The sequence below is a fragment of the Palaemon carinicauda genome, chromosome 30 (genome assembly GCF_036898095.1).
Source record: "Palaemon carinicauda isolate YSFRI2023 chromosome 30, ASM3689809v2, whole genome shotgun sequence".
Classification (NCBI taxonomy): Eukaryota; Metazoa; Arthropoda; class Malacostraca; order Decapoda; family Palaemonidae; genus Palaemon; species Palaemon carinicauda.
In genome coordinates, this window is record NC_090754.1 from 18157977 (window position 1) to 18174445 (window position 16469).

The window sequence follows — 16469 nt, forward strand, 5'->3', positions numbered from 1 at the left end:
CACGTTGCTGCTACCTCTGGAATCAGCACATGAAGCTTCATTTGTGGTGGAAAACCAGGGAAGGCGAAATGTGGCACCCTAGCAGTACCAACCAAATTTGACTGAGTCCCTAGTCAGCCAGGGAGGAATGATGAGAAGAAAAAATCACCCTTACTTTTTTTATGTCTGCTACCTCCCAAAATTGGGGGAAGTGGATTATCTCTGCATTTCATCATGTTGCGACTACTCTTTTAATCTTCTCTAAACTTCTGCTTGATAATTCAGTGTCAGATAACAGAAGTGCACTTCTTCAACAAGCACAAAGGTATTCCAAACCCTCTCCTTTTCTGACTTATTCTTGTTACACAATGCACTTTTGCTATCCAACTGTCTGTGGTACTATCAGTTACATAGCTTCAGTTGGTTTGATCAAAGTACTTACTAATAACACCACAGCCATGAAGAGAAATCCTGTAAAAGTATTATCTAGTATTCTTATCTAAAATTTTAATTTTCCCTAAAATCATCTGCTAATGGATGCTTACCGAGTTCTGTAACTTCTTCCTGTTCATCTTGGCATTCGGTCTCTGCTTCGGGGTCTTCATCCGATTTTAACATTTCTTCCTCTTCATCCTCTTTGATGAAGAGTTTGCCTTCATCCTCTTCAAGATCTTCTTCATTTAGGAGGTCCCTTTTATGTTCATCTTAATAAACAAATAAGAGAGAGAGAATTAATCATTGGAAATATTTAATCACTATTTATAGCAATAGGTAAAGCAGTTCAAACCCTGTTACTGGCATAAAATAAAATATGACAATATTATCAATGAAGACACGGCAACATTCAAAGATATAAAAGATAAAAACTGTAATGACATTTCTGGATAATAAAGACAATGATATAACTTTGAATCTAAAACACTGTGCAGTACAGTACAGTACAGTACACCAATTACAAATCTCATAACTTAGGGGGGCATTGGTATTTCAACACAATCCAATCATACTCTTATTTCTCACCTTCAATATCACACTCTACATTAACAATTTCCTCTCTATCTTCAGACTGGAGTTCCTCACTTTCTTCTGTCAGCTTTTCCTTACTTTCTTCAGACACAATTTCTTTTCTCTCTTCGCTGACTTGTGTCAAAGCCGCAGCAGAGTGTATAGTAAGTGTCTCAGCACCGTCATCTTCATCAGGTGAGCCTGAATCAACCAACTGTGCAAGAGCTACACTCAAAGACACATGGCCTTCTTCCCCAACTTCCAGATCTGGCACATCCAACTGCAATGGGATAAGCCGACTCTCGCTTTGATTGCAAACCTTTTTTAAACTATCACCTGTTATACAATTTGAATCTAAATCTGGAATGCAATCATTTTTAGAGTCGCATGCATTACCACTGTTACAAATGCTATCAGACTTTTCAATTGTCATGATTTTTTTGCAATTGTACTTATCGCTGCAAATTTCATCTATCGCTTTTGAACTTTCACAAATTTTATCACCTTGCGTTGCTAAAACATTTACACTTTCTTTGATTTTCTTATCAGATTTCACATCATTTACATATGAAAGGGAGCCTACATTTGCTTCAACTTCACTTAGCAGCTTCTTAAAGTTATTCAAAGGCAAATTGGTTTTTTGTACACCTCCAGGATCAAAACCACTATTAGTTTGTTCTAACTTCAGGGACTGTCTTGCTTCTACTTTAGTAATAGGTGGATCAACTAAAATATAAGTATGTCCCAGTCTATCCCCAGCGAGTTCCGTACTCTCCTTTTTAGGGATAACCACTTTTCTATTGAAACCATTTTGCACTGAATCACCATCTGTCAAAACTAACAATTCTTTGGACTTTCGGTTACACTTTAATGTATCCCCATTCAACACCAACTCTTTATTAATCTTTGAAAGGCTGTCCTTACTCTTAACGATTGCAGAGTTTTGAAAAAGAGGTTTAGGTTCAGAAGAGACGCAAATGGAGCTTACCTTCGCTGCATTTTTGTCAGATTCAACTTTTACCAGCACTCCACTAAGGCCTGAAGGTCCTTCCTTGTTGCTGCTATCTGACCCTTCCTCTAATGATGGCTTGTGCATAGACTTTATAGAAGAACTCTTGAGAATAGAAACAGTCTTCATACTTGTAGACACTTTCTTTGAATCTTCACCTTGACCTTTGATTCTACCAGTAATGCTACTTGTCCATTTGGATTCCACTTTTAAATTGGTTCTAGACTTTTCTGGTCGGATAGGATACTTATCCATGTTAGATAATAAAGATTCAACAGATTCATCTTTTGCATCAGAGCAAGAATCCTTTGAAGAAGAGGTAGAATCAAGGTTATTCATACTTTTCTCAACTTTACAAATTTCCTCATGACTCATCAACTGATCAGTGAGGTCATTTCTAGGGACTAAGTCAGAAGCACAAGTATCTTCGATATCAGATCTGCCATAATCTGACACTACCTCTACAATGACAGCCTTATGCAAACAAACATCATCTATACACAATGTTTCCTCCTTCCCTATATCACATTTACTGTCTGTATAAATTCCTTGAGAAGCATCAACTAACTCAACCTTCTCACTATCTACCCCATCCACTGTTCTCGTCCGTTCATCCCCATAATCAAATGGTTGTTGACTGGTGTTTTCATATGTTTCACAATCTAAATCGACTTTTGTACAACCCAACTCATGCGAGGAACTGCCTTCATTTGAAACGGTTTCGTCAATACTGTCGAAGTGCTCATCACATTCCACTTCACTGTATGTGTCATCTATTTCCAGAGTAGATTCAGACTTAGCGTCAGGAATGACATCTTCCCCTGGCATTTTTTTCTTTGCCTTCTTTCGTGGTTGCTCTGATTCCTCTGTTAGACTGGCTCCTCGTTTAGTTCCACTGGAGCCTTTACTTTTACTATTACACTTTATTTCTATCTTATCACTGATACTGGGTTTTCTGTCTCTTTTATTTTGAATATTATCTTTCTTTTTTGCACCAAGAGCTGTAGCGGTGCCACAAAATTTGTTCCCCTTCTTTGGCACTGCCCAGACACGGCGCTCAATGGTTGCTCGCCTGGATGACCTTCGTACGGCACTGACATCATTGTTGTTAATCTGCTGAAAACAAAACAATAAATTATCCTCTGAAAACAATAGAAATCTGAATAACAAAATTCAGGTGATTAAAAAATACAATTGCAGAGTATTGCATTGGACCCTATATCTTCCTGTTTTACAGACATACTCTCCCCCCAAAAAAGATGGGCAAGACTCTTTTTTACAATTAAAGGCCTTTTATTTATGGGCAAATTGTTTATTTTCTTAAATTCATTTTTGAAAAGATTAAGTCTTCAAAATATCTACAAAACTTGGCTGGCATATATACAAACTAGTTTTAATAATAATAATAAAAAAAAAAAAAAAAAAAAAAAAAAAAAAAAAAAAAAAAAAAAAAAAAAAAAAAAAAAACTGTACTGTATATGATCTAAAGGTAAATAAGATATCTGCCTCCAAAGAAAAAATATTAAGCTTTTAATTTGAAGACGAAATTATACAAACAAAATGCCCTAACACCTGTTTACAACAAATGATTAAGGGATTCTGTCCAGTCACCTAGTGAGATGTTTGGGCCTTTAAATTGAAATGTGACTCCAAATACTTCCTTACAGAAATCCAACTGTAGTGCATTAATATACTCAGATTGATGTCATCAGTTCTTGGAATTATGTGGCACAAAACTTTTTTATGGGGGGCTGCTTTAACGAATCTACTGTACATAAATACAATCAAAGCACAATTATGGTTTAATGAAGAAAACACAGAATCAATAGACCTAAAAAGTCACCTGACAAAACAAAAGAAATCAACTTGGTTTGGATGTTACAATTTCATATTTTTTCAACTAGGTTTAGATGATGTTATAATTTCATACTTTTAACAAGGTTTTACACAGCTTCATATTATAAACTTACTTTGCTCCTTGAGGAGGAATGAACAGCTGAAATTATTGTGGTTCGAGGTCTCCCTAAGCCACTACTTGGAGATTCATTCACCTTGCACTTCATGATGGGTCCCTGGAAACAGAAAATGTAGCTTGGTAAATAGAAATATTCTTGGTAAGAAACTCCATGATTAATTTCATATTTGGTTTAAATATATTACTGTATAGTACTATATACTTTACAGATGACTATATCATCTAAAAGATACACCACCAACTTCATATCATTAAAATGTCTAAGGGCTACTCAACAATGTTACTTAGGTAACTAGCTAAAGAACATTACTGTCAATGTATTTAGCTTATCAATCTTTTTAGATGTCATCTTACCTAGAGGTTGAATTTGATTTACTTTTCCTGATTCAAATGATCAAATTCTCATCTAAAGAAAATAAGGGAAACACTATTTAAGGATGCAGCAATGCTCGGGAGATGACAACTTCCTACCTTCCCTCCATTCTTTATTCATATTGTCTTTCAGATAGAGATTATGTCATTCAAACCAGACTTCTCATTGAAAACATCAAAACTGTCCCTTGAAGCCCCTTCATAACATGCTATGTACGGAAAAGTAATGTATGATAAAAAAAAAATGTACTATAGCTTACTTGACTCATAAGAAATAAAAACACACACATAAATGTACAATATTTTGTTTTGAAATATTGCCTACAATATACAATCCTAGTAGAGTACTGTAATTACTTTTAGGGAAAAATGCAGTTAGCTTAAGCTACATTTCTTAATGAACACTGAGGTTATATAACCTTAGCCTGGTTCTTGGCTACTTTATATTATTTAGGCATCACTATTTTTACTCTTTTTTAATGTATTAATTTTACCTAGGAAGGAAAAACAAATTCAAATGTGTACAGAGGTTATTAATCAAAATTATTTTTAAAAACAAAACTGCAGTTCTGTAATTGCAAATGCATGGTTACTCAATATCAACCAAATTAATTATCTCTTCAATTATTTATTTTTGGCCATATAATTACTTATAACTACTGTATTCCATAATTCTTCGTTTACTCATTAACATATGATTAAAATTTTAAGATAGTAGTTAGACATGAAAAAATAAGCACGAGAGAAATTGAACATATTGCTTCTAATATTTTACAATTATATAAACTTTACAATTTGATGAAAAATTTATAAAACATGCTGTTGCATGTCCATAGAAAAATAAAGTAAAAAAAAAAAAAAAAAGAAAAAAACTGAATACCAAGCAAATAGGCTATAGATATCTGTTGATGTTCAAAAAAAAAAAAAAAAAAAAAAAAAAAAAAAAAAAAAAAAAAAAAAAAAAAAAAAAGATCAACGATGCAAAAATAAAACTGATACAGCCAAACTAGTAAGTAACACACTTGTCATCTCCCACCTCTACTAAATTGATGGCTGGCATAATTTATAATTCACAACAATCATGACTTTATTATTAGTAAGGTAAATTAAGTTTTACACATTGATAAATATTAAATTTTTTTACATAACTCATTTATTTTCCATCATCAGTTATTTTCCATCTGAAAATTAAGGACACCTTCCAGATAATGACTTCTATAGTCAATTCTTTATAGCGAGGCAGATTTGCACAGACTCACAGAGGTGCCCTTTTAGCTTGGAAAAAGTTTCCTAATGGCTGATTGTTCGGAAGTATTTTAGTCTGACCAATCAGCTATTATGAAACTTTTCTGAGCTAAAAGGGCACCGCTGCGAGTCGGTGCAATTCTGCCTTAACATAAAGAATTGACTATAGTGCTTGGTTGGACCCATATAAATGCAAAGCAGACTATAATGTCTAGAAAGATAATCTTACCCAGTTGCCAAAATGCCATTCAGTAAGTCCTAAGATCAAGCCAGGCCTAAACCACTGACCAAAGCAATAGCAGGCACCTCATAAAATGAATAAAGGTTGTCGGGCCAACCGTCTCACATCAAAACAGGCCAGCCTATGAAACAGATCCCTCGCCTTAATTCTAAAATTATACCACAGGACCTTCATTCCAGATGTGACCAAAATGCCTTGAAAACAAAGGGTAACATTCTACTAACCATCCTCAATCTATCTACTTTAACCACAACAATTGTTGAATTAAAGACAGTACCATCTTCACACAATTGTTAAAACTCCACTCACCCAACAGGTAGTATCACCTTTACTTTGACCTAGGACTTGCTAGGTGGATAGTGTAACTAAAAGGTCTCAGGTCTGTATGGTTAAGAAAAATACAAACGAATTAAAAAAATTTCAATTTCTTCCTATATATAACATAAACCTTCGACCTTTAATAAGAGACTCAGCCTTAGGTTGGACAGAAGTCACCATCAACCAAGCTGGCTGGTTTTACTGACCAGGGAAATGTCAATGTTCTTAGGTTTTGTATGTCAACAAAAGTTAGGACTCCTGTTCCACCCTAAAACTACCAGAGCATAAAGATGTCGAAGTTATACTAGGCCTAGATAAGAGACTAAAGGACTGTCTTACGAGAATCTATATCCTTGCTGATAGTATTCGAATCTAATGACACTATACTGTATGATTAATGATTAATGGGAATGCATACAATCCATCCCTCCCCTTGTAAGAAGAATGAGGGAGATGCAGAACTTCAATACAAATAAAGTAAGAAAAGGTACTCTGTTGAATAGCTTACCCGCTTCATTCGTCCTGTACAGTTAAAACACATGGGGAGGAGAGAGAGAGAAGAGAGAGAGAGAGAGAGAGAGAGAGAGAGAGAGAGAGAGAGAGAGAGAGAGAGAGAGAGAGAGAGAGAGATGGCCAGACATTCTCATCTTCCATTCTTGGACTTACATCTAGACCATCTCGTCTTGACGAAATGCTTCTTATCCCATGAGGGAGATCGGGTCGTTAAATGACCTGTTCAGCAGCTCTCATAAGTAATAAAGAGAATGTTTCCAAGGAATTGTGGGTATACCCATGCAGGGGGTGGGCAGTGAATGTTGTCCGGCAACTCCAGACTTCAGCACTTGCGCCACGTACAACTTCATGCTGAAGGAATGCGTAGAGCCGATTCTTTTTGCTTCCTGGGCTCAGGCCATAGAAGAACAGCTCATGATTCCTACAGAGGTAGGTTATGCAAGGTTGATGGTTTCACAAAGCCAGAGAATGTTCTTGGAGAGTGGCTTCTTCACCCTACCAGTGCTGAGGAACAACAGCTTGTCCTCTGGTCTGAAGAGCAGAATTCTCTTAAAGTAACATTATTGTACTTTAAAGTATAGAAAAGTAGGCCATTCTGATACCTAGTCACGTATACAAGGAAGTAGATTATTATCATTATTACAAGCTAAGCTACAACCCTAGTTCGAAAAGCAGGATGCTATAAGCCTAAGGGCTCCAACAAATGAAAAAATAGTCCAGTGATGAAAGGTATTAGAGAAACCACAAGAGAAGTAATGAACACAAAAAAATATCTTAAAAACATGGTATTTTTATTATAAAATTAATTTTTAAATATACTTACCTGGTAGTTACATACAATATATATATAGCTTAAATCCCGCGTTTGGTCGCGCGCACGGCAAATTCAAATTTTGCGGCAATCGCCGCCATGACAGTAGGTGGTCATACATGAGTGCCATCTCTCATAGGTTACTAGAACCATTCACAACATTCCTAAGAAATTCCATGCCCTTGTTTTCAGAGGGGAGGGAGGGAGGGCCCTTTTATATATGTAACTACCAGGTAAGTATATCTAAAAATTAATTTTATAATAAAAATACCATTTTTAAATATGTAACTTCCCTTGTAGTTACATATATATAGCTGATTGACACCATTGGTGGTGGGTAGAAAACCTCATCCCATCAGGGATTCGTATAATTATTAATAGCTACAATTAGTAGTACCAATAATCTGGTTCTTACCTGATAAGGAACCTGGCTTCATAGTTATTCTGCATCCTTTGCCTGCATTCCTTAAGAGACTCAGCGATCCACTCAGGGGGCTGTAAAAGTCTCTGTGGGGCTGCCACAATGTCCTCGACCTTAGCGTGGCTAGACCTCCACCCTTGCTACCCTGGCATAGCCATGGATTATGATTCTGACCACCTACTCCAAAGTTAAAAACACACATCATAAAAAACTAACTTTACTTGCATACCAGACTGTGGAAGGTTACAACAACCTTCACAGACAGCCTGTGAACACAAGTACAAGAAAAAAGGCAAGGGTATATAATAAAAAAGGTTATAGGGAAGAGGCAGTAGACCCTTCTCCAACTACGACGCTGGAGGTAACATAAGGAGCTAGGGAACAACAATCTACATATTGTGTCTGGACATCCTTGAGATAACAGTCTGTGAAGATTGATTTACTTCACCAGAAAGTAGCCTCCAAAATTGACTTCATTGATCTATTGTGCTTGTAAGCCTTAGAAGTTCCTACAGCTCTAACCTCATGTGGTTTTACCTTAAGGATAGGGAAAACTTCTTACTTCACAATTCTGGTGAGCTTCCCTTATCAAATCCTTAATGAAAAAAGCCAGGGTATTCTTTGATAAAGGCAAAAAGGATTTTTTAACTGAGCACCAGAGGTTGTCTGCTTGTCCTCTCAGGTGTTTGGACGTGTGCAGATAAAAATTTTAGAGCTCTCACTGGACAAAGGCCTCTCTCCTTTTCCCGTCCAATTAAGTGAGATAGCTCTGGGATGGTAAAAAAATCTTGGCCAAGGTCAATAAAGATTCTCGTTTTTGGCGAGAAAGCCTAGCTGAAGGGAGCAAACTGCATTGTCTCCATTAAAGCCCACCTTCTTGCTGATGGCTTGTAACTCTCCTATTCTTTTGGCTGTAGCCAATGCAATTAGTTAAAGTCTTTTTGGTAAGATCCTTCCAAGAAGCCTTGTCAAGGGTTTCAAACCTACTTGAGGTCAAAAAGGCCAGGACTACATCCAGGTTCCAAGAGGGGTTGGCTTGTCCTTTCTCTTAGCAGTCTCAAAAGTTCTAATGAGATCCGAGAGATCCTTGTTCCCTGACACGTCAATGTGTCTGTGACGAAAGACGGAGGCTAACATGCTGCAGTACAGCCAGCTTCTCTTTTGTTCGCAGATGCAACAGAAAGTAGAGGAAAGTTTGTTAGTCCTGCACCATTCTCTAAACACGTCCCACTTAGATTGGTAAACTCTAATAGTGGATGTCCTTCTAGCTCTGGCGATAGCTCGTGCAGCTTCCCTTGAAAAGCCCTTCGCTCTTGCCAGCTTTTCGGTAGTAGAAAAGCAGTCAGATTGAGAGTGGGGAGATTCTGATGGTACCTCTCTATGTGTGGCTGTTTGAGTAGATCGCTCCGACTTGGTAACGTTCTGGGGGTATCTACCAGCTACTCCATCATCTCTGCAACCCAAAGTCTCATGGGCCAAAACAGAGTTATCAGGGTCATGCGGGCGTTGTGCGATTCCTTGAACTTTTTCAGGACTCTGTCCAGGATCTTGAATGGTGGAAAAGCATACACGTTTAGGTCCCCCCAATCCAAGAGCAAAGCGTTCACTTGTTTATAATTCTGTACGTATTGTTTTTGTTATAATTCTTGTTAATTTAGTTTGTAAGTATGATGTCTCTTTTTTATTTCTATTAATTCTTATGCTGTCTGGAGACATTGAGCGAAATCCGGGACCAGTACGTCCTAGATTTCGTCAATGTCGTCTTCTGTATTGCAATATTCGTGGTCTTCACGCAAATATCCAAGACCTTACAGTTGCGTCCAGACAGTATGATATTCTTTTGTGCTCAGAAACTTTGGTTTCTAATATGAGGCACTCATCTGAGCTCCTTATAACTGGTTTTAAGAAGCCAATAATGTTGAAACGTGATGCCATCCCTAGGGCCAGGGGAATGGCGGTGTATATTAGGACCGAGTACCCTGCTTCTCATAAGTCCTGCTATCAATGTGGATGTCATGAGATTCAGGTAATAAAAGTTTGTGGCAGGCATAACAACTTTTATTTATGTTCGATCTACCGGAATCCAGACATGGATGATTCTATCTTCGATTGTCTTCTTATCATTATGGCTAAGATACAAGAAGATGATAGAAAGGCTTCTTTTGTCTTTGTTGGTGATTTTAAAGCTCACCATAGGGAGTGGTTAAGTTCTATCTCTCCTACCGATCGCCATGGCTTAAGAGCTTTAGACTTTGCCTCTGAATCAGGCTGTGAGCAAATCATAAATGAAGCTACTCACAGGTCTGGTAATTGCTTGGACCTCGTATACACTGACTCCCCTGGCATTATAACTGGTAAGGTTGGTTCTCCAGTCGGGACATCTGATCATGCCTTGATTTCATTATTAGTGAAGACTGAGCAGCCTGTCCCTGATATATCATATTCTTGTAAAATTTATATGAAATCCCAAGCAGACTGGAATGGGATTTTACATGATCTTTTGTGCTTGAATTGGTCACAATTATATAATAGTGTAGATCCTGTTGTCCCTTTGAATGAGAATCTAGTCAACATAATTGATAGGCGTATCCCTTCTCGTGTGCTAAGGTACCGAGTGAAGGACAAACCGTGGTTCAATGATGATTGTAGACGTGCTTTTTTGGAGAAGCAGGAGGCCTATCAACTTTGGAAGGGTAACAGATCAGATTTGACCTGGAACAACTATACTCAGCTTCGAGCTTTTGCTCAGAGAGTTTATGCCTCAACTGAAAAGGAGTACAATTTAACCATAAAAGAAACACTTTCTGGTACAACTCAAGAACATAAATGGTGGTCTACCCTTAAATCTGCACTCTTTGGTGTAGATGCAACAGTTCCTCCTTTACTTAAACCAGATGGCTCAGTCACTCACTGTCCAAAGGAAAAAGCAACCCTTTTGGCTGATGTTTTTGACAGTAAACAGAGTAATGAAAAACTTGAACTTCCTCATTCCTGTTTTCCTGAGGCTAAACTAACTAGTTTAGCTTTTCGATCTCGTGAGATTAAAGCTCTGTTGATGGACCTTGATGCTTATGGAAGTGTAGACCCAAATGGTATTTTTCCTTTGTTTTTTATAAAGACAGCAGATTTCTTAGCTCCAAAGTTATCTGTTATTTTGCGCAAGTTAGCAAGAAGAGGAGCTTTTAGCACTAGTTGGAGAATTGGTAATGTTACTCCTCTATGTAAATGTGTTTGTGGTAGCTCAAGTCCCACGGATTACCGCCCAATTTCCATAACTCCCACATTATCTAAAGTTTTTGAACGTCTTCTGGCAAAACGTCTTAATAGGTTTGCTGAAGGTAATCATCTACTCCCTAGTTTGCAATTTGGTTTTCGTAAAGGCCTTGGAGCATGTGATGCCCTTCTTACAATCTCCAATGCTGTACAGAAATCCCTTGATTGTGGTCGGGAAGTTCGTATGATTGGCCTTGATTTTAGTGCTGCCTTTGACCGTGTTAATCATGAGGCCCTTGTTTTCAAACTGAAACAGTTGGGAGTGGGTGGGTCGTTTCTTAGCATTATTATTGATTTTTTAAGTAATAGATCTCAAAGAGTTGTTGTTGATGGGCACCATAGTGATTATAGGAATGTGATATCCGGTGTTCCACAGGGTAGTGTTCTCGGCCCATTACTTTTCATACTATATACACATGACATGTGGTTTGGCCTAGAAAACAAGCTTGTTGCATATGCAGATGATGCTACTCTGTTTGCATCAATTCCATCCCCTGAATGTAGATCTAGGGTTGGTGAATCCCTTAATAGAGATTTAGCTAGAATTAGTGCATGGTGCAAATTATGGGGTATAAAGCTGAATCCTAACAAAACTCAAAGTATGATTGTAAGTAGGTCAAGGACGGTGGTTCCTCAACATCCGGATCTCAGTATTGATAATGTTTCTTTAAATATGTATGACTCTTTCAAAATTTTAGGTGTGATTCTCAACAGTAAATTTACTTTTGAGAAACATATAAGGTCTGTGTCTTCTTCAATTTCACAAAAAATAGGCTTATTGAGAAAGTCTTTCAAGATTTTCGGTGATCAATCTATTTTGAAGAAGTGTTTTAATTCTTTCATTCTACCTTGTTTTGAGTATTGTTCTCCTGTCTGGTCTTCAGCTGCTGATTCTCATCTTAATTTGTTGGACAGAAACTTACGGTCTATTAAATTTCTTATTCCTGATCTAGATATTAATCTCTGGCACCGTCGTTCAATTAGTTCATTATGCATGTTGCATAAGATTTTTCACAACTCTGACCATCCTTTACATTCAGATCTCCCTGGACAATTCTATCCTGTTCGTAATACTAGGCAGGCAGTTAATTCTAATAGCCAGGCCTTCTCCATCACGAGGCTCAATACTACGCAGTACTCTAAAAGTTTTATTCCAGCTCTGACCAAGTTGTGGCATGATCTTCCTAATCGGGTGGTTGAATCAGTAGAACTTCAAAAGTTCAAAGTTGGAGCAAATGCTTTTTTGTTGACCAGGCGGACATAGTCTTTTTATAGTTTATTTATGACATATTTGTTTTTGATGTTGTTGATAGTTTATTATATGACATGTCTGTTTTGACGTTGTTTCTTATTTTAGAATGATTTATTGTTAATTTGTTCTCTTCATTTATTTATTTCCTTATTTCCTTTCCTCACTGGGCTATTTTTCCCTGTTGGAGCCCCTGGGCTTATAGCATCTTGCTTTTCCAGCTAGGGTTGTAGCTTGGATAGTAATAATAATAATAATAATAGCTGCTTCCTGGTCTGGGACTGAAGAGCAATACACTGGCAACCTCTTTGTCAACTGTGTAGCGAAGAGGTCTATAGAGGGTTGACCCCACAACATCCAAAGGCTGGTGTACAACTCGTGATGTAGGGTCCACTCTGTAATTAGAACTTGTCTTTCTCTGCTTAGAAGGTCCCCCCTGACGTTCTTTTCCCCTTCTATGAAGCGAGTTATCAGGGTCATGTCCCTCGCTTTCGCCCACAGTAGTAGATCTCTCGCAGCCTCGTAAAGTGAGTCTGAACGAGTGCCTCCCTGCTTCTTGATGTAGGCCAACACTGTGGTGTTGTCTGCGTTGACCTGAACTAAGTTTCCTTGGACTTCCTCCTCAAAGTGTATTAGTGCTAAGTGAATGGCCACTAGCTCCTTGATGTTTATGTGCCCTTCCCTCTGAGACTCTTCCCACAGACTCGATATCTCGGCCTTCCCCAGTGTTGCACCCCACCCCATGTCTGAGGCGTCGGAATACAACACTAGGTTGGGGTTCCTATGATCAAGTTCCAGGTCCAGAAGTTTGTTGGCATCGTGCCACCAACTCAAGTGATTCCTGATCCCCAGAGGATTAGGCAACCACTTTTCTAGACCTTGACCTCTCGTCCAAATTTTGCAACATGGAATTGAAGAGGCCGTAAATGAAGTCTCCCCAGGGATACGAACTGCTCGATCGATGAGAGGGTACCCCGTGGACTAATCCATTCTCCTACCAAGCAGGACCGCATGTCAGGAAGTGTCGCACCTTTTCTATTCAATCTAGAATGCATTTCGGGGCTGGAAAAGCCCGAGAAACCATAACTGAATCCTCATCCCCACGTAGATGATGTTTGTGAGGGAGTCAGTTGAGATTTTGCTAGGTTCACCACTAGACCTAGCCATTTATAGCATCAAGGACATTGTAATTGAAGACCCTCCAGACACTTTCTTGCGACCTGGCTCTGAGTAGCCAATCGTCCAGGTACATTGATATCCGTACTCCCTTCAAATGTAGCCAGCGAGCCACGTCGACAACCACTCGGGTGAAAACGTAGGGAGCCGTGCTCAGTCCAATACAGTGCTTTGAACTGATAAGTAGTTTCTTGGAACACGAATCTCAGAATATTTCTGTAATACAGGTGTATCGGAATGTGGAAATACACGTCCTGCAGATCTAATGACACCATCCAGTCTCCCTGTCTGGTGCCTGCTAGGACTGACGCAGAGGACTTCAAGTAAAACTAGACTTGCTTATAAACTTGTTCAGAGGACTTACGTCCAGAACAGGTCTCCAACCCCCCGAGTTCTACGGAACTAGGAATAGTATGTTGTAAAATCCCTCTGACGAGAGGACTTCTACCAGTTCTATTGCTGCTTTTGACAGCATCTGGTTAACCTGCTCTTGCAAGAGCTGTTGCCAGTAGTGGAATACTTCTGTCTGGAGATTGAGATCACTTTTTGGTTTTGGTTGCTGTTTGGGGTTAAGAGGTTGACCTCCAGCAGCCATTCTCTGGCCTCTTCTAGACAAGCTCTCCCACAAAAGGGCTGACGCGTGGGAGGAGTTTCCTTCTCCTTTCTGGCTACAAGGTTAGTCGGAAGCACTTCTTCGCAATCAGATATAGCATTGCTTGTGCGTAATAGCTGTCTATAAGTCCTTCACTAGCTCTGAAGGGAAGAGGAACTTTACTATGAAAAAGGGTTACGAGTTCGACCGACCCGTCCCTCAAGGTGTCTGAATATGCCCTTCAGCAAGTGATCCATCTCCGCCGTGGACCACATCACCTTAGCCTTAGTCATGGCTGAACTACATGAGGCATCAACAAAAAGGAGTAGTCTCCTTGGGAGAAGGTAGGAACATCCAAACCGAGAACCTCCCCAGGCTTGTACCACACACAGGATCTAGAAGCCAATTTCGTAGGGGGGAAGGAAAAGGTTGTCCTTCCTTGTTCCTTCTCTTGAGAATCCAATTGTTCAGAGTCAAAAAAGACCTCTGGACCGATCTGGCTAATACTGTTTCCTTGAAAGAGGAAGATTCCTGGGGTCCACCCTTCAAAAACTGCGAGGGCGGGCTCCAAGGTACAGCCTGCTGAAAAGTCCTCTGGATATAAGTCCGCCAGAACTGCAAGTAATCTTTAAGATCTGCTGCATGAAGAGTTTTCTGCGTTTCTTCCTCTTGAGATCTATCTTGGCATACCTGATAAGGAAGCTGGCTTCATAGTTTTTAATGCCTCATTTGCTAGCACTCCTTGAGAGACTCAGCAATCCACCCAGGGGGCTGTAAAAGTCTCTGTGGGGCAGCCACATCCTCTAAAGGGTTAGCGATCTACGAAGGAGAACGAGTGGGAGAAAACACATGCCTCGCCTTGCATGCTTGCGTCCCGCATGCTCCGAAGAAGAGTCATACTGCGTCCAGCATGTCTCAAGGGAGAGTCATGTTCAAGTGCTTCCAGCATAAGTCCATCATGCTGCAAGGTAGTGTCAACAAAGCGACCCGCATGCTGGGAGGGTAAGTCCTGCACGCGTACGTCCAGCGTGTCCCGCATGCTGTATGTTTACAGCGTGACGCGAGGAAGCCTTAGCTGCGCGTCCAGCATGTCGCGAAGGTGAGACAACTGCTTGACTATCATGCTACGGGGACAAGTCCTGACTGCATGCGTCCAGGTTGCTGTAAGCTTCCAGCATGCCGTGAAGGAGAACCTTGCCGCCTCCCGTAACGCGTCCAGATCGTGGCGAGGGAGCGTCCATGAGCGCTGCAGCTTGCGTGCGTTCTTGCCGCGAGAGCGCACTTGGAACTATGACGTACGCGATCCTGACGCGTATGCATCCAGCATGCATTAAGAATGCCGTGAGGGAGCGTCAAAATCCTTGCCGCTCCCGTAACGCGTCCAGAGCGCTGTAGCTCGTGTGCGTTTGGAACTATGATGTTCACGATCCTGACGCGGGGAAGCGGCCCGCTCGCATGCGTCTAGAATGCTGCAAGGAAGCATACTGTTCGCGTGAGTCCCGCATGCTGTGAGGGATCGTCAAGATCTATACCGCCTCCTGAACCGTGTCCAGATCGCTGTGAGGGAGTGATCTCGACACTCGGTTCCATGACGAGCAACTCTCTTGTCTAGCAGGAAGGGAAAACGTAAAACGCCAGCCTTGCGTCAACCGACGGCGAGGCTAACACTTTTATCTCGCCTTTCCAATGGCGAGGGTGAGCGTACTGGGATACATCAACAGGATCGCTCGAGGGGATGTTCGTTCGCTGATCAAGGTCTAACATCTCCCTTCGCCTTTCGACTTTCCTTCTCCCTGGGGTTGGGGAGCATGGAAGAGGTCCTGGGCTAGGAGTACGACGGACACGAACGAACACACCCTCCACTGCACTGCGTCATTTTACGTGCCACTGAACACTAGCACTTTAACTAATTCACATTAGATCATAATAGACCTGCCCGTTGCGAGAGATTATACTCTTTCGCCAAGGGCTAGAATGAAAATACAATAGGTTATATGATTAATATTAGTATTCTCAAAATCGAAATATTAAATAACAATACAAAGTATCGAGAGGAGAGATACCCCTTCCACGACACCAACCACATAAGATTTTCCACTTTGCCTGGTAGACTACTGCTGATGACTTTCGCAAGTATCCCGACATCCTAGTCGGAACTTGTTGCGAAAATCCTCTTTGAGAGAGGAGATGCTGGATAGTCTCCAGGCGTGAAATCATAGCGAAGCTACGGCTTTGTGGAATATGTTGGCATGTAGTTGTTTGAGTAGATTGTGTCGTGGAGGGAGTTCTC

The 16469-nt window shown here is 40.1% G+C and overlaps 1 protein-coding gene across 7 annotated transcripts in view; it reads right to left on the reverse strand.

Moving 5' to 3' along the window:
- LOC137622911 (uncharacterized) overlaps nucleotides 1–16469 on the reverse strand; it is a 66068-nt gene that overhangs the window by 30118 nt on the left and 19481 nt on the right. For 4 of the 7 annotated variants that reach the window (XM_068353466.1, XM_068353469.1, XM_068353467.1 and 1 more), the window contains 3 exons: nucleotides 3964–4065; nucleotides 1000–3109; nucleotides 525–683 (listed from right to left, as the gene is read on the reverse strand). In XM_068353466.1, the coding sequence (XP_068209567.1) occupies nucleotides 525–683; nucleotides 1000–3109; nucleotides 3964–4056 (2362 nt within the window). In that variant the 5' untranslated portion in view covers nucleotides 4057–4065. The remainder of the gene's footprint in view (nucleotides 1–524; nucleotides 684–999; nucleotides 3110–3963; nucleotides 4066–16469) is intronic. The other 3 variants (XM_068353470.1, XM_068353471.1, XM_068353473.1) reach the window with 1 other exon arrangement.